Below are 25,377 nucleotides of genomic sequence, written 5' to 3'. Positions count from 1 at the left end.
CAATATGTTTGGTAACGCTGCACAAAAGCGCGTGAAGTTGCTATACAAATGTTGAAAAACGTATGGCTCGACAATCATTGTTCACTCCAATGCCTGTGATCAAAGTTCTCAACTTGAACATAATAATTAAAACAAAACACTTTCAAGAAAGTGCGATGAAGGTAGTGCACTATGAAAGTTAGATAAAGCTCCAGCACAACAAATATCCCACAATTTAAACGGCATATGTGGTATGCGTTTAACATAGCTGCGACTCGGAGCGGCATGTTATTGCGAATACATACAACATACGTGCAGTGGCGGCTATCTGACATTTCATGCCGATGAATAAGCAACGTGCGCATATTGTGTAGCATTCTCTTGTAAAAGGAAATGTGCTACTTACTATTTTGGTATGAACATTGTTTTAATACTCCGAGCGTCTTTGTTATGTACGAAAATTTTAAACAACAGTTCACTGAATGTTGCGTATAATTTAAAAAAATTATTAAATTCATAATTGGTTTATACGATTAGTAAGTAAGTATAATATCGCATTTTCCTTTCAGAACAAATATTAAAAAGTAAATATACACTGATAAAAATGACGTTTGTAAAGTTTTTAAAGGTACCTGAGTAAATAAACGAAAACAGTAAGACTCACAGAAAATCTTAGAAAATATCAGGTAAATGGGAATAGAGAATTTTGTCCTTTCAATAATTCTAAAAAGTCAGACGAAGAGGCAAATCTTTTTAACCGATGCGGAAAACTAATGGCAGAGGCGAGGCTTTCGTGAAAATCCGCTCCTTGTTGTCAATACAGGGCAACTGTGATGGTTCCCTCGCTTAAGCCTTTATTTCAAAAGTACATTATTTTGTCTTTTATAGTATTTTATTGCATTATTGCTTTAGGCGACGCAAATAAATGCATGAATACATTGAATCGGTTGGTAGTTGGTACCCACTCAATGTATTATAGGTACAAATAAATAAAATTTTAATGTCAATTTAATGTTAAAATAACAGTGTTTACCAGCTTTTATCCCTCAGCTTTTTTACTAAAGGCATATGAAAGTATGTACGGTAGGTATATACATATTTAACCAAAAACCGGGACTCAATGGCAGATGGCTGATGTTATAAGGAGTAACTTAGGCTACTTTTATTCTAGTTATGAATACACTGATTGGAGTAGGTTAGTAGTGTTAGTATACTAAGTTTCTTCTACGACGTTAATCTAAAGTTTTTTAGTAAGAGAAACATAATTAACCTTAGTTATGATATGATATGGTATGGAAAACTCTTTCTTTATAAAATACTAATTGATGCACCCTGGTTGATCCGGTCAAGTGTAATTTCTGGAAATCTTCTCCTGGTGAGGGTCTACGTTGAAAACCTTCATGCAAAATCAGTTTCTAAACTTTGCAGTTAGTGAGTTAATCCTTATATTATATTTTGTAATGAAGATAACTAGCTGACTATAAAGCATCCAGGAATTGGGAATCGGCTTATTAATCATATACATCAATATTGGATGATACCCAGCCTTTGCCCGGGTAGATTAAAAAGATTTTTAAACTCAGATTTTGTAGACTAAAAAATAGCTTATAACACTTTCTAAACTTTAACTATTCGTGAAAAAAATCACGTCAATCTGTTGCATCGTTGCTACAAACACACTTTCGCATTTATAATGTGGCTTGTGATTAGTAAGACTTTTGCTAACTTAGTATACTTAATATGGAATAACATAAATTGTTTTTATATAATAGTATAATTTATAAATATAGGTATAATGAAGATCAAGAATCTCTATGTACTTTAGTTTATGAAGGCCGAACGATCCGTACAGGATCGTCATTTTCCGGGGAGCTCTTCGGGTGTTCAGGGATGTCAATTTGTATTTTCAGTTAACCCCCCCGAGTATTAGGAAAAGATTTGTAGGATACATAATAATATTATAATCTATGCATATAATAAAGTACTAAGCTGGTGGATGAAGGTTGTCTATAACGCATACCCACACTAAGAAAGGATTACGAGAAATTGCAACAGAAACCATAATTTAGAAATAAATAGACACGGACAAATTCGTGGATATCAGCTAGCCCGCATCAGTCACACGCATTGAAAAATTAATGGGATCATGCGGTTCATTATATTACTAGACTAGATGATGCCCGCGACTTCGTCTGCGTGGATTTAGGTTTTTTGAAATCCCGTGGGAACTCTTTGATTTTCCGGAATAAAAAGTAGCTTATGTGCTAATCCAGGATATTATCTATCTCCATTTCAAATTTCAGCCAAATCCGTCCAGCAGTTTTTGCGTGAAGGAGTAACAAACATACACACACACACACACACACACACACATACAAACTTCCGCCTTTACAATATTAGTGTGATGTGATGTGATACTGCTACCCGCAAATTCATGCGTGTGAAATCCCCTTTTTTTTAATTTTTCGAGATAAAAACTAGCCTTTGTCATTTTCTAATCCATGCAAAAATCACGTCACGGTCAACCCGTAGTAATTGAAGTACAAACCAACAATCAAAGACACTTTCTCATTTATAATATGGAATGTTATAATAATATATGGACCTAATAATATTCCGTAGGTAGGTAAATGGATTTGTCGCAAAATTCACCTAATAATTAAATTTTCATGACGGAAAAGAGGAAGTGATAGCAACCCTAGGTAACATCGACTTGCGGTTTATGGGTCAGTGGGTATGGTGGTTACCTATTAAACTTGATTTACATTTGATTTACTTATCTACTTAAGACAATATTTGGAGCATAATTACTTCAATTTATTTTTCTTTATTAATTACTAATTATTGTACTTAATATTTGTTTTCGTAATAGTTAATTTTCATTCAAATTTTTGTTTCAAAACCAAAATCTGAGTTAAAAAAAAATTAAACATGTGTTGTTTAAACAATGTTTGCATCGCATAAAATATATTGTTTGGAGTGATGGTGGATGATGGATTATGTTCGTCGAATTAAAACTAAAGTTCCGAGATTACTAAAGGCTTCGCCTGTTGGTTTCTGGCTAAACACAATTTTTAAAAGGATTTTGAATATTTTGCATTGGGAAAATTGAAAAACCAAAATGCACGTTGAAGTTGATAAAAGAAAAGGACGTTACAAAAGCAAGAAATCCAAAATTAGATAAAGCACCTAGCGGACGCTTAATTTGCTCGTACGTGCTTAAAGCTTAGTGCTCTATGTGCAAATGTGCGACTGGAGATTAGGAACCTATGCATGAATGGATAGATGTAAATTATTGTGCTATATGTTATTTTCTGCTACATTAATTTACAATACCTATTGCTTTATCTTTGGATCTTAGTACTTTAATAGCGATAATACGAAGAAACACGTGTAAATTAAAAAATTATATATTATTATATACACCCTCCGACAAGTGAAGGTTACAGTAACTAGAAACGGCTGAACCGATTTTCTTTAGATTATAGCTAAGAACACTCTTGATCAAGCCACCTTTCAAACGAAAAAAAAACTAAATTAAAATCGGTTCAGTAGTTTAGGAGCTACGAGACCACAGAACAGACAGATACACAGATACGTCAAACTTATAACACCCCACTTTTTGGGTCGGGGGTTAAAAAGTTAGTAAAAACACTCGATAAAATACATTGGTTTTTAAAATCTTTCGTGTTAGAAGCGCGAGGTGCAAAATCAGCGTACGGGCTGTAAATCATATTTCCCTCCATTTATATGGACACTTTATTACGACGGCGCGTTCTAAATCAAATGATAAAATGCTTCTTATTTTATGTTTCCTTTCGCTGCTCGACGCGTATTGTCGCCTTCCTGACTGCTTGTGGCGTCTGCTACCTAAGTGCTTTGCTCGCATCTTGTGATTTTGTATACTTTTGTCAGGCACCGAGTTAAGTGCTAAACATGACTTAGTATTTATTTATTCAGGCTCTTACATAAAATATTTTATCTATTTTTGATAACGGAAATGGTGTATGTAACGTTAAACGTCACTACGATTTCGCAATCACAATTTTTGTATTAGGTATTATCTATAAAATATTGTGATTTTTAGACATTTCTTACTTTATGTCTGCATTAAATCAAAACGTTAAGCAAAGAGATAAGATTATAAGCTTCTAGTAGGCTTCTAGCAAATAAAGAACAAGCATTTATGAAATTTATTATACCTTGAAAGAACCAAGATTTTTTACGGAGCACGCAAGACGAACACTGCGGCCTGCCGGTACCGTGACGTTTTGTATTACATCGGTGAATTCCGGCTCTTCGACAACTGAAAATAAAGAAAATATTATATTAGGATAAGATTTCTTATAATGAGATAATGATGATAATTGAGATTAATGAGTCATAAAACCTCTCAAAACGTTACATTAAAATAAATGAATCCAATCAAAATAAATTCTTTATTTTCAGTTGTAGAAAATAAAGAAAAAAATATATTAGGATAAGAGTTCTTATGAGAATAATAATTAATATTGACGACTCATGAAGCCTCTCAAAACGTTACATTCAGATAAATGACTCCAATCAGTCCTCCCCTTAGGCTTATCAGACTGGTAAGACGTCGCAGTTATTAGGACATTTTTGTGTCAAAAGATACGATTTGTAATTTTCAAATTATCAAAGCAGAATGCTTTTAAACAAATTGAGCGGGCGATAAGGAATAATGTCGTCGTTTATCAAGCTGTGAGATAGATGGCTGCTGTTCTACTCTACCCATTTTAAACGCGTTTGTCTTCGACTTGCCAAATTGGCTCTCTTTGTTATTTTTGCAAATTCGCACGTTAACTTTTGCGGTAATGACTTTATGGTATGCCTGTATACGCGACGTCATATAACGGATGTAGCAATAAATTTTGTGGGTGACTTGTCGAGTGGTTGACTGGATAAACATTTGTCATTCTTTGAGCGGAGAGGGTTGAAAGGGAGTCGCGACTCGCGTCGAGTCTACGACATATACTCGTACCTACTTGCGGTCCAAAATCCGCACGTAGAACTGCATCGCACTGTTTGAAGAATAAACTAGCGCAGCAACGATAGTTACCGCTTGTTTACGTATCACAGTCTCGTTCCAACTCGCAACTCTAGCTTCATATTATTTATCTTACATTTGTGCAAACCATTTGACCTAATTAGGTTTGATTTTTCAAATCAGGTTTTTTATTTCTCGTTCCGAAAAAGAACAAGATGTATTGAAACTATTAGTATATTTAGTAGTTTAAATAGACAAAATTTGAATTTTTTATTCCATTGCATGTTAGCCCTTGACTGCTATCTCAACTAGTAGTAAGTGATGATGCAGTCTTAGATGGAAGCGGGTTAACAACTTGGAAGATACTTTTTATTGGTTTATACACAGCAACGTCCGGTACGTTAAATCGCTTGGCGGCACGGCTTTACCCGTAGAGTGGTAACTCGCCATGGCCGAAGTTTTCCACCAGACCAGAGACAAATTAGAAATTATATTAGTCCCAAATTGCCACTGTCGAGAATTGAACCCGGGACTTATAAGGCCACAAGATTGTAGAGACTATTATAGTAGAGTTGTTTCCACATTGCATCAAACTATTAATTACAGAAATAACCAATTGTTGGAATAAATCCTCTATTTTATATTAACTTATTACATATAATATATTAATACAAAATCATCAGATACCTATAACAAGAAATCAGTGTCATGCCGTTGAGATGTGATTGAACATGAATGTAAGCCAGTCTTCGAGATGCGATTCCTGTCATCTTTACTTTTCCTCAGACGTCGACGAAAGGTTCTCTCTCCTGCTATTTATTAGATTAGATCGCTTCACTTTACCCTCATATCTTATAGATAGATATCGTATCAATAGCACCTAATAGATCAAACGTTTATAAGGTAAATTCCAATCCCCTCCCCCCTAAAATTAATTAATAATTAAGTAGTGGGTAAGTGGGTAGTGGTGCCCATTTGTAGGATGTAAGTTATCTGTGTACAGACACACTTTCAAATTTATTAATATGTATTATAATAATGGGTTTACCTTAAGTGGGTACCTACTATTAATTTCCATATTAGTATTTATTATCAATTGGTACATTAATTCCTTCAAGTATGCGGCTTAGAGGGTGCGTTCTGGTAGGAAATGCGCGGTTAACATCAGTTGAGAGAGGGCAGCGGGGCAGAAAATGAAGCACTGTGCTTAGCTAATACGATCAGGTGAGCAAACGCTATGAGGCTTTCATCTTCAGTCAGGTATCTGCTTCGCATGCACACTGGTGAATCCGAATAACGTTCGAGAGCGTTTCTTAAAATTTTATACTGTCTTTCAAAATCACTTGGATGATTCGTACTTATTATTTTACAGCTCTCATTTTATGTCGCGAAACAATAAATGTGCATGATAAGTAGGTACATGTCGTCAAAGTAAAGTCAGTGTTGCTCAAAGAATTTGAAAGTACTAGTTGTACTTACGAAATATGCAATTCCTATTTCCGTGGTGTAACTATATTAATTTTATTTATGCATAAGAAAGAAAGAAAGAAAGAAAGAAAATGCATTTTTTTGTTGTATAAGAACATAAGAACGGCTATTCCATACAAAAATCTGTTCTATGTTGATAGATAGGTAATTCAAAATTAATTTTATGCTTCGCAAGATTGTTATTCGTGGTTCGCAAGCTTCATTCTAGCGATTTCAAGCGATTTGGGATTTTAATATTATTACACTGGAATTTGGATTTCAAGTTACTTACAACTGTATGAATTTTTTACTTATAAAAACGAGTTGCAGTCCGCAAAAATATTTGTTCGGGATGACGTGTCTAGTGCGTAGTACTTCATAGGTACAGGTCAGTGGTGTTAGGTAAATTGTATATAAACCCATCTAGAAATTATAAATGATTCTGGTTCTAGTAACGCTATATATTAATAGTTTATCGAGAAGATATCTCCTCAAATAGCATAATATTTCTCTTTATTGTATTTTTGTTCATTCAAAACAGCGTAAAGTAAAATGAAGATATTACCGTATTTACAGTATCTCCGTAATCATCCTAATTACACGTACAGCGTACATTTAAGTTAATGAGCGCGGCGAGACAAGAAGTTCTGTTTGTTTCAATAATACCTTGCATTAAAATTAAACAGGGGTAACGTTGGCAATAATCTTACACACCGCACGTCGGCACATACGGGGGTATTTAGGGGTTAATTAAGAAACCGCAGACAGCGGCGCGAAGGGAGGTAATCCCGTTGTCACGGAGGCCAAGACGCTGCCGCTCACTTCAAGCACGTATCTATCATTGTAACTCCAATATCATTCCGTAAGGGCCGTCGCTTATAGACGGACCGCAGTCTCATTGATAACTACTAAACCCAGCCGTGATAGCCTTGTATACCAGATAGGTTAAGAGCTAAGACGTCGTCTGCCTCCTATTCGGAAGGTCAGGTGTTCGAGCTCCGGCACACGCCACTATCTTCTCGGACTTATATGCGTTTTAAGCAGGTAAATATTTACTTCGGAGAAGGAAAACATCGTGAGGATACTTGCGTGTCTGAGAATTTCAGATAATTTTCTAGACGGTGTGTGAAGTCTGCCAATCCGCACTTGGCCAGCGTGGTAGACTATGGCCAAACGCAATAGTTTAAACATTCAAATGTGGCCAAACAATTCTCATTCTGAGAGGAGCTCCGTGGTTAGTATAGTAAGCTGGTTGATGAAACACAGAGTGAATTGCCACTGTTATGCTAAAGAAAATAAAGCTAAGTTTGACTTGTCATCAAGATAAATGCCACGCTGCGACTCTGTCGATGTGCATTGCGCCTAAGAATTCTAATTGCATTTGTGAGATGATAATTGTAATATTCTATCGTTCTATTTCGTGGAAATTTAACCAGCGTGAAATCCGATGTAGCCTACGTAGTAAATTACCTTATTATGATTATGGTTTTTTTTTTGGAATTTTCAAAAGTTCATCTTTGAATGTTTATTTGTTATTCCAGGTTCATTATATTTTTATCATTATTTTAGTTTATTGGTAGGATATACACATATAAATTATATAGTTAATAAGGTAGAGTAGAGTTATGTATAATATGAAAACCCTAAACAGAAGGTAATTTACTGACTATGTTAAAGAAGCTCAAACAAATATGTGCACACTTTAAAACCAAAAGTCATGATATATCGAAAAGATCTTTAGAAATTCGATCAAGTGCAAGTTGGACTCACATGCGAAGGGACCGTACCAGCGTAAAAAAAAAATTGGTTGTCTGTAAAGTCGGTTTACTGACGATAGTTGAACGTGACAACAAAGGCCGATTGTGCTTCTTTGTCGCTCGTTCCGCGCTCTCGCTTGCACTTCAAGCCTTACATGGAACGCCTCATAGCGAGGTAACGCCGCATGAGTCATGTTTTTTCGTGCGTGCAGCCGGCTCTATTGAATTATAAGACGTTGTCACGTCAAAACAAAACTTTTTAATTTTCATAGTGGCCATTTTGAAATTTGTTGTTATATAGCGGCACTAGAAATACACATTCTGTGAAAATTTCAACTCTCTGCTTATTACGGTGCACATGATACAACCCTCTGACAGGCAGACGGACGGACGAACGGACGGACATACAGACCGAAGACGGACAGCGGAGGCTTATTAGTAGGCTTAGAGGGTTCTGTGGGCATCCTTTGGGTATGGCACCTTGAAAAACAGTATTGATTTAGATTTCTAGCAAATAAACACTTCTTATTCTTATTCTTATTCTTATTCGTTCACGCATTTAAAAATATTCTAGGACATGTAATACAAATTTGAATTTGAGGGATTCAAGCTAGCTCCTCGATCTGGTACAATCTCATATTAGGTGGCCCTTATGCAAATCCGAGGCAGTCACTCGGAAGTCATCACGGGAGCCGGTGCGGGACAAACTGGCCGCAAATTGACATCTCCCCGACCACCAAATTGATTGTGGATACGCGCCTCGTTATAATTCCTGTGACGGTGACAAATATGTTTCTTTTTACGTGCGGCAGGGGACTGCTGCAATCAGACCACGGATGATTCGTTTGAGCAATCACAATAAAATTCAATATTACATCTAAAAATTAAGCTCTGTAAGCGATCAGCTTTTGATGGCAACTTTTGCAAATATCATAATGCTGAAGGTGTAAATATACTATACTATTATCTTGTGCTTTCTGTTGTTGTTAGAAAAAACTTTATATTTAAGTTACTGCACGTTAGGATATTTTCTCTCATAACTAGATTTGTAATGGGCAACTATACTACAGAGAATTTGAATATTTTATCACCATAGTAATTGTATGGCAGTTGTTGGTGTAAACTAAATTTCTAGCTAGATAATGCCCGCGACTTTGCCCGCGTGGATTTAGGTTTTTAAAAATGGGAACTCTTTGATTTCCGGGATAAAAAGTAACCTATGGCCGTCTCTACAAGCTTCAAGCTATGGCTGTTCCAAATAGGTAGACGATGACCGTGATTCGCGTGGATTTTGGTTTTTAACAATCATGTGGGAACTCTTGGACAAAAAGTAGATAATGTCCGTCCTTGTGATACAAGCTATCTCTGTAGGTAGTAGGTATCAAATTTCATATTCGATCGTACGGATGTGCGTGAAAATCTAGCATACGAACAGATACACTTTCGCATTTAAAACATTTATACATTAGTATGGTTTGCTCAAATAGATATTTGTGTACCTATTTTACCAGAGGACGAGCATAATAAATAGAAACCATTGGGTTGATTATACTTACTTGCCCATTATTGCCTACCTGGCTAGGAAAGAATAAAGCTGTAGACATATACCTAAAGAAGAATATTTTAAACCCAAGTGATAGGTAAGTTCCCTAACTGCTTACCGATGTCTAAAAAGCTATTAATTACAAAAAGTGGTTTTTTAATTACGTCTCGCCAAAAATGTGTGAATTATCAAAAACGGATGTTCCTAAAGAAAAATGTACGTAGAACATTAGTTTTCCTCAATTCCCATGTTTTTTGCGATACGTTTTAAACTATATTTGGTTGCAACTACCCGTTTTTCTAGATATTGGACGGCAATAATGCACAAACCTCCCCATAAATAACCCTCCTACCACCACCCGAATACTAGGAACCAGAACTACAAATTTCTAAACTAATAATGGACGAGTTCACAGTGTCCGCTCCAAATTCTGACATAATTTGACATTAAAGTTGGCTTTTCATGCAAATCAAAGTCGGTGGGTCAAAGGTCTGTTAGAGAATTTGCTGATGTCCCTGAATAAAATAAATGGGTACCTACCTTAAAACTTTTAAGGGTATTTTTTATAAATCTGTTTTATAATTTTTTTTATTTTATTAGAGTTTTCCATTTATAAGAACGACCATTGGAAATTGTCCAAATGCTTCGTACCTAAGTAATATTATATGCAATTTCATGCGTTCTGTGTATTTTCGTACCTTGTTTTTAAATGATAAGCTTTTTACTACATATTTTTAAACTGCAAGCTTTTTAGCATAAAATTTCATCATCATCATCATGATCAACCCATCTCCGGCTTATTACTGAGAACGGGTCTACCCTCAAAATAAGACGTGTTTAGGCCGTTTATACCATAGTCTGCCACGCTGACCCAGTGCAAATTCACACACCTTTGAGAGCATTATAGAGAACTCTCAGGCTCGTAGATTTCCTAACGATGTTTTTCTTTGCGGTTAAAACAAGTAATATCTTCGAAAAGCTAGAGGTGCGTGTCCGGAATCGAACTTCCGACCTTCTGAATAGAAGGCCGTCGTCTTAACCCCTTAGCTATCACCGCTTTAAAGTTTAGCGAAATATTACCATGATTTTCAAAATTTCGTGTTATGCTTATTTCCTTTATTAACCCCCGACCCAAAAAGAGGGGTGTTATAAGTTTGACGTGTGTATCTGTGTATCTGTGTGTCTGTGTATCTGTGTATCTGTGTATCTGTGTATCTGTGTATCTGTGTATCTGTCTGTGGCATCGTAGCGCCTAAACGAATGAACCGATTTTAATTTAGTTTTTTTTGTTTGAAAGGTGGCTTGATCGAGAGTGTTCTTAGCTATAATCTAAAAAAATTGGTTCAGCCGTTTAAGAGTTATGAGCTCTTTTCTAGTTTTCTTGTAGAAAAGAAGGTTATCCGTTATCCGTAAGGTATAGGAAACCGTTAGTTTCATAATATTATGTCAATAGACAAATGTCAAGCTGTCAAGATGGACGTTGCCTAAATACATAATTATTTATTTGAAAATGATGTTTTGGAAAACTCAAATACTTTGGATCGTCGGGGGTGTTATAAATTTTTAATTTACACTTGTTATTTTTACAGTTTAGGTATGATATCTATATATTTTATTACAGTAGGTACTTTGTCATGGACATACTAGATTAACTGATCCATTTGGCACTGCTGAATAAAGTAGCTTTCTAATGGTAAAATAATGATAAAAATCGGTTCAATTGTTTCAGAATTTATCAATTAAAACAAACAAATCTTTCCTATAAACAAATGATACCTAGTTCAACTTCAAGTAATCAGATTCACTGCTGTCGAATTTTGATTGTTTATAACACTTTCAACATTTCCTTATCAATAGTGTGCAATCATCCAAAATACAAAAAAAAAATCATGACCTAACAAAATACGTAAGTCATATTGTTCCATCGTCAGTAGCCAAGCAGCAGAAAGTCCAATGAATGTAGATACCATAACAGAATATTTCTTTCGAATTGTAGCGGATATCGAAAGGGCGTTTCTAAAAGCGGCCTTGATAGGACGGTGATAGGGGCGGCGGCTACGACTGTCAACATCTGCTTCCGAGCTTCCGCCTAACTGACCATGACATGACCCTCTACCGAGCGATATTCCTTTACAAGCTCTGTACTTTTATTTCGTGTAAGAAAAATAGTAAGGGAAGATAGTTGACAAGTATTCCATAACTTTGAATAAGGCAAGGTGTACACTATCAATAAAACTATGTGTATCTATATCAGGTTTATTCAGCAATATAATATCTGGAAATGGCGGAGATATACCATGTTACAGAAACATTTATGAAAATAGCTGACTCAGGTGTGCTTGTCTTTCAGTCTTACAGTCTTTACTAGTGTAAATTTGCACACTGGTAATATAGTATGTTAAGGCCTAAATCGTTATTATATTGTTACCGTGAAATAAACCTAGGATTACCTACAGTCATGGTTAATGCTCGAAATATGTATACCTACCTAGTGCATTATGTACCTATGTGTTCAATTTTTTATTACTTAGTAAGTAAAATGTGAATGTGTTATTCAAACCTTCCATTTGAAATCTTCTACATCGTAGTGAACATCGCATCAATATCCATGATGTAATAAAGATATAATTAGGCGAATACTCAGTCATGCTTTCCGGTTTGCAACTTCTTTTTGTATTTGAAGATTATACAAAAAGTAGGTATAACTAACACTCAAAGAAAACGAGCAAGCTCCATAACTCAATAAATCCAAAACAAACAATTCAATCCTAATAAAGCTTAAAACCAGTCAAGGGTCATAATAAAAACAAATAGTTATATCTCCCCAATCCGTCCAGTGGAGAATAATATGTTACTTTATTTCTATTTTCTGTATTCACTCAAGGTTTATGTATCTCGAATAGTCACGTCGCGTCCCGCGAAGGGTAAGGCATACAAATAAGTGAAAGTCCGAAACCATCCAAACACCCCACGCCATGTTCTTTATCTGCGGATCTCTTAAAAGAATTTGATCGTATATGAGAATATTACAAGCAACATCTGTGACAAGGGACGAATAAACTTACACATCTGCTTTACTTACAAAGATGTGATTTTTAGAAATTGAAACTGGCATGGTGTATAATGAACTCTTTACATTAATTTACAACATAATTTGTTACATCAGAGGCTCTGGTGTACCTACCTAACTTTTCAAGTTGTCTAATGTTATTATGTTCTTTGCCGTAAAACCTTTAGTATGAACGGGTAAATATAATGATTTGACAACTTCATAAATGGTAGAGGCCAAAGGCAGAGGCTAAATCAGTCATTTAGTAAGGATGCGTAATGAAACGAGAACGTCCTGATATATTTAACAACTCCATAGTTTTACGCATACTTAGTTAATGCAACCAACTTGAAATGTTACACTTCGCGCTCATAGTAACTGCGGTGTCAGGTTTTTTTTTGTTCGTATGTTGTCATTCTGTCGCAATTGGCAACTGATTTTTCGGCTATTTCCATCTGTCCGAAAAAGTGTACCGTGTTTTGGATGATATTAGATGATAAAAACTGAACTTCCTCTTTCTTCTCTAATATGGACGTGGGAGGTGGACACTGGCATTCTCTGATAGATATGGAAGGATAGTTGAATTTGGACTCATTTGATTTGTCTTTATGAGCCCTATCAAAAAGCTTAGAGTCATGTAGCTTACAGCCGAGTAAAAAAGTACCTTCAAATTACAGATATTTGCCCCACCCAATAAGGCTATATTTAAATGTAAAAGTATTGGTAGGTAATACCAGAAATATCCAAAAACTAAAAAGCCGGGAAAGTATTTGCAGCATGCTCTACATGACCGCTTCCCGAATAATGTTTCCAGTGCGTGAATTTACCGCGTCGAGTCGCCCTCATCAATTCACAACTACGTGCATGCACGTTTTTTACATATTGTCATCAGAATTATTTGGACAATAAAAAAAATAAAACCACGAGTAATTTTGCATCATAAGTGCGGCTGTATTGATATGGTTAATTAACCGGCCAATTACATTGCTTATTATAGCATATTATAAATCTTTATACGTACCTACCTACTTAATTAAAAAAGAACGGTGACTGAATTCCTTTCTCATTATTTTCTCGTGTTATTGTGCGATTTTATTACCTCAGAAAATACATATAAGCTACTATTTGCACTTATTCACACCAGTCATTACTGTAGTCATACCCGACGATAATGCAAATTAATTGACTTTCTGATAAACCTAGGTGTTGTAACAGGCAGAGTCGCAGGTTTCGGTACTTGAATTAAAACGAGAATTCTAATTAAATACGAGCAACTATATTTCAGCACTTTGACAGTTCGTGACAAGAGACACAAGAGAGCATAGGGCATAGACAAATAAATGTACACAGATAAAATTTACATATCAATACTCCCACTTAAATTTTATGTCCCTATGCTTAAAAAAAATTAACAAACTTGACAACCCTATGCTTAATCTTAAACAAACCAACAATCAATCAACTATTACTCAAAACAACTTAACACTTGGTCTCTATTTTTGACAAATTTAGTTACTGGTAATGCTTTAGTAAGAAAATCTGCTATTTGATTCACCGTACTTACATAATTAATAGACATTATACCAGCTTCAACTTTTTCTCTTATAAACATATATTTTACATCAATATGTTTTGATCTCTTGTGATACACAGGGTTGTGTATTAATTTAATAGTACTCTGGTTATCAATACAAAGAGATATTAACTTTTGTGGCACTCTAATATCAATAAAAAGTTGTCTAAGCCACAACAATTCCTTTGCAGCTTCTGCTGCTGCCATAAACTCGGACTCAGTAGTGGACAAAGCAACTGTGGTTTGTTTTCTACTAGCCCACGTTACTGGACCACCATTCATCATGAAAATATATCCCGAATTCGACTTCCTTGAGTCCAGGTCTGAGGCAAAGTCGGCATCAGAAAATCCAACTATCTGGCTTATACAACTATATTCTATACACAGATTCTTAGTACTAATCAAATATCTAATAATTCTTTTTATAGCATTTACATGACTTTGATTGGGGTTATTTACATATCTACTAACAATATTCACAGCAAATGCTATATCAGGTCTAGACACTGATGCCAAAAACAACAAAGCTCCTACAGCCTCCCTATATGGAAAATTAATCTCACAATTACTTGAATTTTTAGTTAAAATCACATTATTATCTGCAGGTGTACTACATGGGCTTGCATTTGACATATTAAATCTTTTAATTAACTGTTCAGTATACTGGTTTTGATGTATTATGATTGAATTACTAGACTTTATAATTTCTATGCCAACAAATGAGTGTAAACTTAATACTTTTATCTTAAAACTCAACATAAGATCTTTTATAACCACAGACAAAACTTCTTTACTTTTTGAAAATAATAAGGCATCATCTACATAGAGCAAAAGTATAACTTGATAATTATTAAAACACCCAACAAATATACAATTATCAGACTCACAGGCTTTAAAACCATACGTTAACAAAAATGAAGTAAACTTTTTATTCCAACATCGAGATGCCTGTTTCAGGCCATACAAAGATTTATTTAACTTACATATCATGCCTGGGTCAGCTTGGACTCCTTCAGGTAGCTCCATATAAATGTCCTCTACAAGTTCACCATATAAGAAAGCAGTTTTAACATCGAACTGTTGTATCTCAAACTTCTCTCTAGCTGCAATACTTAATAAAATCCTAATGGAATCATACCTTACAGTAGGCGAGAAAGTTTCCTCGTAATCAATCCCCTTGATCTGTGTAAATCCACGGGCACAAAGACGAGCCTTATACCTGTCAATCTCACCATTACTCTTTCTCTTTATGGAAAATACCCATTTACATGAAATTGTCTTCTTATTCTTTCTTTCAACTATTTTCCAGGTCTTATTTTCTGAATGTGACTGCAATTCCTCGGATATAGCTTCTTTCCACTTTTGACTATCTTTACCTTGAATAGCTTCTTCAAAACTTAATGGTATATCAAACTCGGTGATATTTACTTCATGCTCATTTCTATGGCGCCTTGGCCTCAGTGTGATATTTCTGAATTCATCTTCATCGCTATCTATTATTCCTGATGGTTGATATGACTCATCACCGCTCTTAGAACTTGTGGGGCTCTCATCGCTAGCATAATAATCTAAGTTTGTGGGTCTACTCGGGGATGCACTTGTATCCGGCTCACAGGCACTCTCATTCTCTTCCAAATCTATACTAATTTTATTGATATTTTTCCTTATTGAAGGCACATTATTCTCATTAAAGTACACATTTCTAGAAATTGTTATCTTATTTGTCTGAGGATCATACATCTTATAGTTTTGGTTGTCATAGCCCACTAACAACATACACTTACTCTTCTTATCTAACTTCTTTCTTTTCTCGTCGGGTATGTGAACATAACCTTCTGAGCCAAACACCCTCACATGTGTTAAACATGGTTTGTTCCCCGTCCATAATTCATATGGAGTTATATCTTTTGTTTGACTAGATGAGCTTCTATTCAATAAGTAAACAGCACAATTCACTGCTTCTGCCCACAACTTTAGAGGAGTATCACGAGCATACAACATAGACCTTGCACTCTCCATAATGGTTCGTATTTCTCTCTCTGCTCGACCGTTCTGTTCTGGTGTATACGGGGCTGTGCACTCATGAATTATACCCTCTGCATCAAGATAAGCTCGAAACTCCTGGTTCACATACTCTCGACCATTGTCTGTGTGTAATATTTTGACACTACGTTGAAAGTTAGTCTTAACAATTTCATTATACTTTTTAAAGCAGCTTAGGACATCACTTTTATGCTTGATTATATACACATGTCTATAGCTAGTTGCAGCATCCTTAAACAATACAAAGTACCTTGCTCCTGACACTGAAGCTCACTCTATGGGTCCACAAACATCACTGTACACTAAGTCGCCGGGTTTACTTTGACCTCTGTTAGATTTCTGAAAAGGCAAGCGACTTTGTTTACCATATTGGCATGCTTCACAGACAAAGTTTTTATCTTCTTCAGTTAATTTAACTGGTAAAACACCATTTTTACACATATTTTGCACTTCTTTAATATTTAAATGTCCTAAGCGTTCATGCCATACTTTTAAACTTGTTTGCACTAAGTTACAGCTCTGTTGCACTATTGCTTTAATATTAAGTTCATAAAGATTGTTCTCCTTTAATGTGGCCGACATCACAACTGTATCATCCTTTAATATCATAGCTCGACAGTCCCTCTTAACAATAACATAGCCTTTCCTAGTAGCTGCTCCCTCGGAGAATAGGTTTCTACGTAGCTCAGGTACATACAATACACCAGTCAGAACACTTTGCTCCCACTGACCGTTAACACACCTGTTTATCAACACTTTACCCTGGCCACGGACTTCTAACTCCTTCTTGTCTCCCAATTTTACTCTTCTATCATTGCCACTGCTGTTCTCGTTGTATTCTTGTAACTCACAGAAGAGGTCTCGCCTGTATGACATATGCACAGAGGCTCCACTGTCAAGAATCCACACATCTGCATCTGTGTTTGACTGTAAACATTCAGCATTAAATGCTAACATATTCTGCTCTTGGGATTTCTTCCCAGACTTCTTGGGGGCCTTACAAAATCTAGCAAAATGGCCCCGTTTATTACAGTTATAGCAGATGAATCTGTGCTTGGAACTAGTACTCGCAGCATCCGATGAATCTCTCTGATTGGAAACACTATTTTTCTTAACCTTACTTGTTTGGTTAGAATTCCTTTTGTCAGCTATTAAGGCTGTCTCAACTTCATCTTCATTTGTTAAACTAGCTTCCTCATCTAACAACCGTGCTGTTAGGTTATGTATAGTTTGTAACTTGGGATCTAACGATAGCCACGCCTGTCGAAGTGACCGGTATTTTGCAGGCAAATTACTCAATATTTTTGTCATGACAGCATTTTCACTAATGTTTTCTCCACCTTCTCTTAACTGCTTTGCTAAGTTTTCAACTTTCGATATATGCTGCGCCATTGTGTCACCTGGTGACATTTTGTACTGATAAAAACGTTCATGACACATCATCTTATTAATTTCACTTTTTTGTTCAAAAATAGCTTCTAACTTTTCCATAATTTCCAATGCAGTTTCACAGTTTTCTATTAGTGTTATTTGGCTTAACTCCATCGAGGAGGTTATAATATACATTGCCATGCCATCATTTTTCATCCATTGACTTTGACTATCGGCCGAGGCCCCTGCCCCCGAGGGCATTTTCTTCTGTATGTCGATTCCTTTGGCCTTTAGTGCGCACTTAATTTGAAATTTCCATTGACGAAAATTTTCTCCATTGAACCTCTCGACCATCATTATATTTTTGTCGTTCATCGTGCTTTCGATAATACTGAATTGGTAATGGCGGCCGGCCGCGTACCACCGTGCCAAGTTCAAGTTGCGACACACTCGTTTGAAAATAAACTTCACAAAATTGTTTTTGCTCTTCGTTTTTCGCGGACCTGGGCCCATAACCTGTTGTAACAGGCAGAGTCGCAGGTTTCGGTACTTGAATTAAAACGAGAATTCTAATTAAATACGAGCAACTATATTTCAGCACTTTGACAGTTCGTGACAAGAGACACAAGAGAGCATAGGGCATAGACAAATAAATGTACACAGATAAAATTTACATATCAATACTAGGTAATTAGATTATAACTAAGTTTAAAACTAAGATTGTAAGCTGTGGTAGCCTAGTGGTTAGAAGTCAGCCTCCTATTCCGAGGTCGGAGGTTCGATCCCGCATTCCCGGGAACTTTTCAGTATTAAATATCACTTGCTTTAACGTTGAAGTTAAACATCGTGAGGAAACCTGCATGCCTGAGAGTTCTCCATGTTCTCAAAGATGTGTGAAGTCTGCCAATCCACATTGGGCCAGTGTGGCAGACTATGGCCTAAACCCTTTTCATTCTGAGAGGAGACCCGTACTCAGTAGTGGGGCGGAGATTATAACTGAGGGCATAGGTTTAATTGCTAAGACTAGATGGAGAAAACCATACTACTATTAGGTACGTGATGATACTATCAGGAATGTCGAGGAAAAAAAAAGGCTATTAAATAAAAATATGAACCAACAACATCTCAAACACTCCTATTAGAAGGAAGAGCTGCTTAGCATAATACAGTTTGTTAAGTCTGATCACTAATTGAACAAGTGTTTTGAGGCTCACGGGCGCGTAAGTCGAGAGATCTAATTAAAGCATCTACTGCGGTGCGCCTCAGAGCCCCAGTCGGAGCCTATTATCACGCCTCCACCTCCTATTAGCATTGTCTCCTCGAGGGCGATACTTATCTTTATTTAAATTCACTTCTTGGTAATTGGGTTGACGAGTCGACAACGTGATTTGCATTGATGAGAATTGGCCGGTATATCCGGATCCCCTAACTTTCTAGCCCCTTATAATTTGTTTCATTGCATTTATAAAGCTGGAACGATTTCACCGCTGACACCACCCTGAATGAACGCTAATAATATAACAATAATACTGAAAGAGAGTCGCTGAATCAAAACACTGCACTAAAAACACGCTTACGACACCATAAAAATACCAACGCGGTACAATTACGTTGTACATTGCACACAATGTTTTGTGGCGCTGTTTTCAGAGCCATATAGAAATGTGGAATTTATGAAACGTAAAAATATAAGAGGTTAATAATGTACCTACGTGCGCTGATATTATGGGTGGTGTTCTCGCTTTATACGAGTATGTATGAGTGAGAGATGTTGTAGCATTTTTGATAGCGATTGCGTGTGAGTGCAGTCAAAGAGGATGCGCTTGGTTATTTCTCATTAAGGCACACGCGATAAAATCACACACAGTCGTTGCCTCATTAAAATCTTCTGGTGCGCGCATCTGTAAGCCTTTTGTGAAGTCAGTAACGCGGCGCTCTCGACGCCTTTCACGTGTCATTTCGGGCACAATGCCGCATAGCGAGGGACGGGCGCCTTACAATTTTTTACTGCGACACGCCGTAGCTCTTTTTTTTACAAATATTGATGAATGAAGAACATTGCCAAAATTAACAATTTATTTCAGCATCTAGCTGTAATCATGTATCTAGTGAAAGAAATATAAAAGTATGCATTAAATAAAGCACATTATTTGACCAATAAGAATACCACTGCAGCATTGTTTTGAATTGGGCTTGATATAAATTAACTAACTATTATTATCTATCCTTTACTTACTTATAAAAAATCTTGGCTTGACTGCCTGATTAATTTTCTTTCAGAGTGAAAGCCAGATCTGGTCAGCTATTATTTACATAAAATAAGTCTTTCCAATAATGTGCTCGTAGGTACTAAACACAATAATATTAGATACCTAATTTCTGAGTGTAAAATAAAACTTTTTAAACGCACATTTAGCTACGACACTCTTGTCCAATATTTAACCAGCTACTTTGCATACTGACAGGCAGTTTGCGGCGAGGCGGGCTACCACATTTTCCAGCGACTTGGAATCGTACTGTCACCCATTATTACCTGTGCACCGCGTCGTCGAACTTATAGAACATTTTTACACTGGGTACTTATTAATTGTTTAGGTAGCCTCGTTGTTAAGACTACGGCCTCCTGTTCCGTTCGGGGGTCTGGAGCTTGATACCAGGCACGCACCTCTAACTTTTAGAATTATGTGCGGGTAAGCAATTAAATATACCTTGCTTTGATGGTGATGGAAACATCGTGAGGAAACCTACATTCCTGAAAGTTCTCCTTAATTCTCTCAAAGGAGTGTGAAGTCTGCCAATTCGTGCTTGACCAGTGTGGTGGACTATGGCGTAAGCCTTTCTCGTTCTGAGAGGATTTTTGATAGTGTAAATAAGGAATGGGGCCGAATTTTCCTAAATTTACACGGGATAGGTAGGGAAAAAAGAGAATTTGTATCATCACTGAGCAAAACCGCGGGCAGTCGTTAGTAAATTTACATGGTAGGATACCGTAACTTAGCAGGTAGGGGTCTCTCATACCTACTTTATTTTACATCGATGGTTTCATTAATGTAAATTTACACACAAAGATTGCCAAGTGAGCGCAAATTTGTACCAACAACACGATAGCCCGATATTTAACATGCCCACTTTGCATATTCACCGCCGGTGCGTTGTCGGCGGGTTGCCACCTACCTACAGACTTGGAATCGTAATGTGGCCTATTAGCTGAGTGAAGTAGAGTGAGGGACCTCTCGATTTGATCCTGAATCGACGATGTCAAATATGTAAAACATATTTTGTAGGAGCATGCTAGTTGAACAAATTCCACATAGAAATAGATGCAGGTCACGAGTGTGACATGTGGGTTGTTCCCACAGTGCAGACATAACAGCATTTCTACTATAGGTATACAAATAAGCAAGTTGTAGCTTTGTAGAGTTATGGCGCTATTTAATGAAAAATATTATTTATGGCTTAGAAGACGTCACTCGTTTGACACTTTTTAAAACTTGATTTAATAGTATCTGACTGTTAGTTCGGGATAGACGAGCATTTTTTTTGATTTTTATCGGTTGTTCTCCAAGCATTAATAAATTATGTGATTTTCTTTGAAAATACCCTAACTGATGCGTCATTACTTATTATTTTTACGCCCTATAATACCTAAAATAAAATTATTATTTATTAAAACTTTGAATAACTAAGGGTTTAACCATATTATTTCCATACCTACTTATATCGATAAAACAGTTACATAAATATATTTTACTTGTATGCTTTTGTACAAATATATATTCAAGAAGATAGGTAATAATCTTTAAAATTAGTCAAGCAAAATATTGTTACAGCAGTAACCATTCAATAAAAAATAATTAGGTCTGAAAACTAACAAAATAACGAGCCATTAGGGCGTCAGTTTAAGTGGCTTCCAGTCAACAAACTTACCCTCGCAGTAATTATGTGGTAGCGGCAGCAAGCCGCTGTCAATATTTGTACCTGACTCGTAACGATTGTGCACTGAGGGTGGCATGCGTACCTGAGGTTATTGAGGGTGTACGTGACACAGTGTAGGATTTAATGGAAAATGCTAAAGTTTCATATGTTAGACATTAAAATATGTGATTTGGCTATTTTTGTTTTATTCGTGTACAATATACAAGTTAATCCTTAACTACGATCTCACGTGGTGGTAATTAATGATGCAGTCTTAGATGGAAGCGGACTAACTTAGAAGGGACATTGAATATGGCAGTTTCATTATATCAAGACCCCTGATCGGTTTCTAGTCGGCATCATACCTAAACGGTAAATCGCTTGGCGGCACGGCTTTGCCGGTAACCAGACCAGACCAGCGACAGTTTAGAAATTATTAAAAACTCTTATAATCGTTATTTCATGGTTACTAGGTATAGTGCGTCGTACTCATAGGCTGCCTTATTGATCTGCGATGTTTTGTTTAACCCCCGACCCAAGAAGAGGGGTGTTATAAGTTTGACGTGCGTACCTGTGTATCTGTCTGTGGCATCGTAGCTCCTAAACAAATGAACCGATTTTATTTTATTTTTTGTTTGAAAGGCGGCTTGATCGAGAGTGTTCTTAGCTATAATCGAAGACTACTCTCTGTATAAACTAAATAAGTCAGTTCAGAATACTTCGTGTATTTTTAACAAAAATAAATTTTCATTTCATTTCATTGCAATTATTTTGCACGTTCTCAAAAGGATTTCGTGTAATTTTATAAACATTAATTTACTGATTTAAATATTATACTTAGTTAAAAAGTGTTGATATCTATAAAATATACCTACTGTTTGTAATAATTCTTCCATTTAAAGTTGCAATAATATTACGTCTGCTTTCCCCAAACAAATTTCATATCTAAAATAAAATTGAGGGATAAATTTTCCTATGCACTTTTGCAAATAAGAATGTACCCCCTACACAATGATAACACTGACGAAGCGCTTTCATTCTTTGTAAGAAAATCTGTTGTATTAGATACCTTTGATAGGCGACTGCCGAGTATGTAGATCGATGCTTAGTGAGTGCAGTTACGTATTACGTATACGTCTGTCGTCGGGAGCGGATCGTTATCTGTTTCCACTAAAGGAAACTGGCTTTTCCACGAAAGAACCACCCCAACGGTTTGCACCCCACCCCCCACGGCGACTTTTCCTTTTTGCGTTATTTCATTTTTCTTTGCCAACGTGCACCTGCTAGTTAGCTGCCGCGGGCTCTCTCATTGCTCGTGCAATGTTAACTGGACTTCTATAAAGAAGTTATACGGCATATTTCGCATTTCATTCGTTTTAAAATAAAAATTAGCAAACGCTATCATATACAGATCTGATGCGAGCAATGGAAACAGCGAAAAAAAAGTTAAATAATTGATACCAATACATTTTACTCGTAAGTTGCTTCTTAACCTGGTTAATTACTTACATTAATTTAAATATAAATGAAATACAATATACATAAGTAGATGTATCTAATTGACAAATGCATATAATTAGCCAAGTCTGAGACGAAAGATTGGGATTCAGATGCAAAATTGCTCTAGGTATATGAAGTTTAATGCTAGTGTCAGTACGAAGGATGGGCTTGGAGAAGCGGTGGAATACGGTTTCCTGATACATTTGTATTCCTCACAGACAAGTAATCAATATCCCTTCGAACGCTGGAGCGCGGACAGGGTGACTTCCAGGCGGGGTCATTTTTCTAGTGTACGTGCGCCAGCGCAGTTCACGTACTTTATAATGACATGGAAATAAAAGTCTATAAAACTTTATTCAAAGGAGACTCTATTTATAGAATTGCTTTATTTTCGAGATTTGGATGGTTTGGAATACCTTATATTTTTTAAGGTAAAGTTTTATATATTGTTCTAGTGTGCTTGAAAATAGGTCCGTGGCTTTAATTTAGATGATTTTGTTAGTGTGAATTATGAGCCATTTACCACCCAGAAAGATGAAGTCGATTATTATCGATGGACGAACATCTATTGATAAACTAAATTTGAGCTGGATAGAGATATCTGGGATGCAGAAGCTATCAGACACAGGCTCAGACTCTAAGACCTATAGAGGGCACTTTGACTTGCCCAGACTTAAGACACTGTCAAAACGAGGCAGCGTTATACCGCTGGCATAAATCTGTCTCGTTTTAACTGAAACTTAAGTCTAAACAAAGTCAAAGTGCGCCCTATAGATTTCAACCTAAGAAGCTGTGTGAAATGTAACAAAAATTCTCTGTAGATTTTTTATGTCAATAAAAATCTAAAATAAAAACCTAAAATAAAAAAATAATAATTTTATTCATAGGAAAGAGGTAGATGGAAAAATTTGACAAAAACATTTCCAAATTGAAAAATTGACTGTAGTGTCAATGATGGTGATGATGATGATGAGGTTCATTTCTAAGACGAAATCGTAACTATCATCATTTGCACTACAGGCTACTAATTTTTGAATTTTCAATATTCACTACGATAAACTAATAACAAATGTAGGTTAACCATAATATTGAAGTACCACAAAAAATGGAGTCTGTGGTCTACGTGTTTTGTCATGCGTATGAAATAAAATAGCAACGCCTCTATAATCTATTCAAATATGTATCATGGCCCATGCATGATACATATTTGAATACATTACCAACTCGCTGATAATGCTAGCGACATGTCATAGGTATTCATAACGCCCACTCGTGCTGCCGCGTGAATACAGACACTGCTATAATACGCGGATCAACAATAACTTTTAATTTTTTGGTAAACTACATTAATCTAACACTAATTATTATCATCCAATTTTAGAAAGTCAGTGCAACAACGCTTACTTAGGGGCTTTATGGTTTTTTTTTCTATCAAAACGTAATGAAATGTGGTTTGTCCTTACAGTCTCTAAAATTACGTATATATACGTGATCTGTTGCTACACTTTATATTTTTTTACCATTGAATAATTAAAAACAATGAAGAACTCATTTCAGTTTTATTAAATAGGTAATATATTTTAGTTTATTAATACAAATATTATAATAATATGGTGCTAATTCGGAACGCAACCGAAAAAAATTTAATTGTACCTATTTCTTCATCTTGCATTTGTCTCGTAGTATCGAGATATGTGGGTCCAACTCACACTTGATCGATTTTTTACTAGTTACTTGATTGACTAGTTATGTAGACATCCCTAGAAACTGGGATATTTATATTGTTTTTTTAATAAAAATATTTTCTTTTGAGATAAACGTTTTTCGCAATAAATCCTAATGTTTATTATTTACAAGCTAGTAATACGTAGATTCACAATAATTATATCTATATGTAGTGTCACGTGTACAAAATAAAATAGCAACAGCTACACAGTTGCGTATGGCGCACGAAACGTATTTGAATATATTACCAACTCGCAGATAATGCCCGCGACATGTCATAGGTATTCATAACGCCTGCTCGCACCGCACTACGCGAATACAGATGTACATGTTTGTGTCAGATCAATATATTAATTTAAACTGAAGTTATAGAGCCGTTACAGATTGGCGTTTTTTCTGCGCGTTTTCGCTCGTTTTTCTATACGCGCTTTAATAAACCAAACACGT

The 25,377-nt window shown here is 36.0% G+C and overlaps 1 protein-coding gene across 2 annotated transcripts in view; it reads right to left on the bottom strand.

The window, feature by feature from the left end:
• Positions 1-25,377, bottom strand: part of LOC123877523 (lachesin-like) — a 126,941-nt gene that overhangs the window by 23,265 nt on the left and 78,299 nt on the right. For both annotated transcript variants that reach the window (XM_045924327.1, XM_045924330.1), the window contains exon 2: positions 4,182-4,285. In XM_045924327.1, the coding sequence (XP_045780283.1) occupies positions 4,182-4,285 (104 nt within the window). The remainder of the gene's footprint in view (positions 1-4,181; positions 4,286-25,377) is intronic.

Source organism: Maniola jurtina, chromosome 2, assembly GCF_905333055.1.
Source record: "Maniola jurtina chromosome 2, ilManJurt1.1, whole genome shotgun sequence".
In the NCBI taxonomy this organism is placed as follows: domain Eukaryota; kingdom Metazoa; phylum Arthropoda; class Insecta; order Lepidoptera; family Nymphalidae; genus Maniola; species Maniola jurtina.
This window is presented reverse-complemented; position numbering and strand designations above follow the sequence as displayed.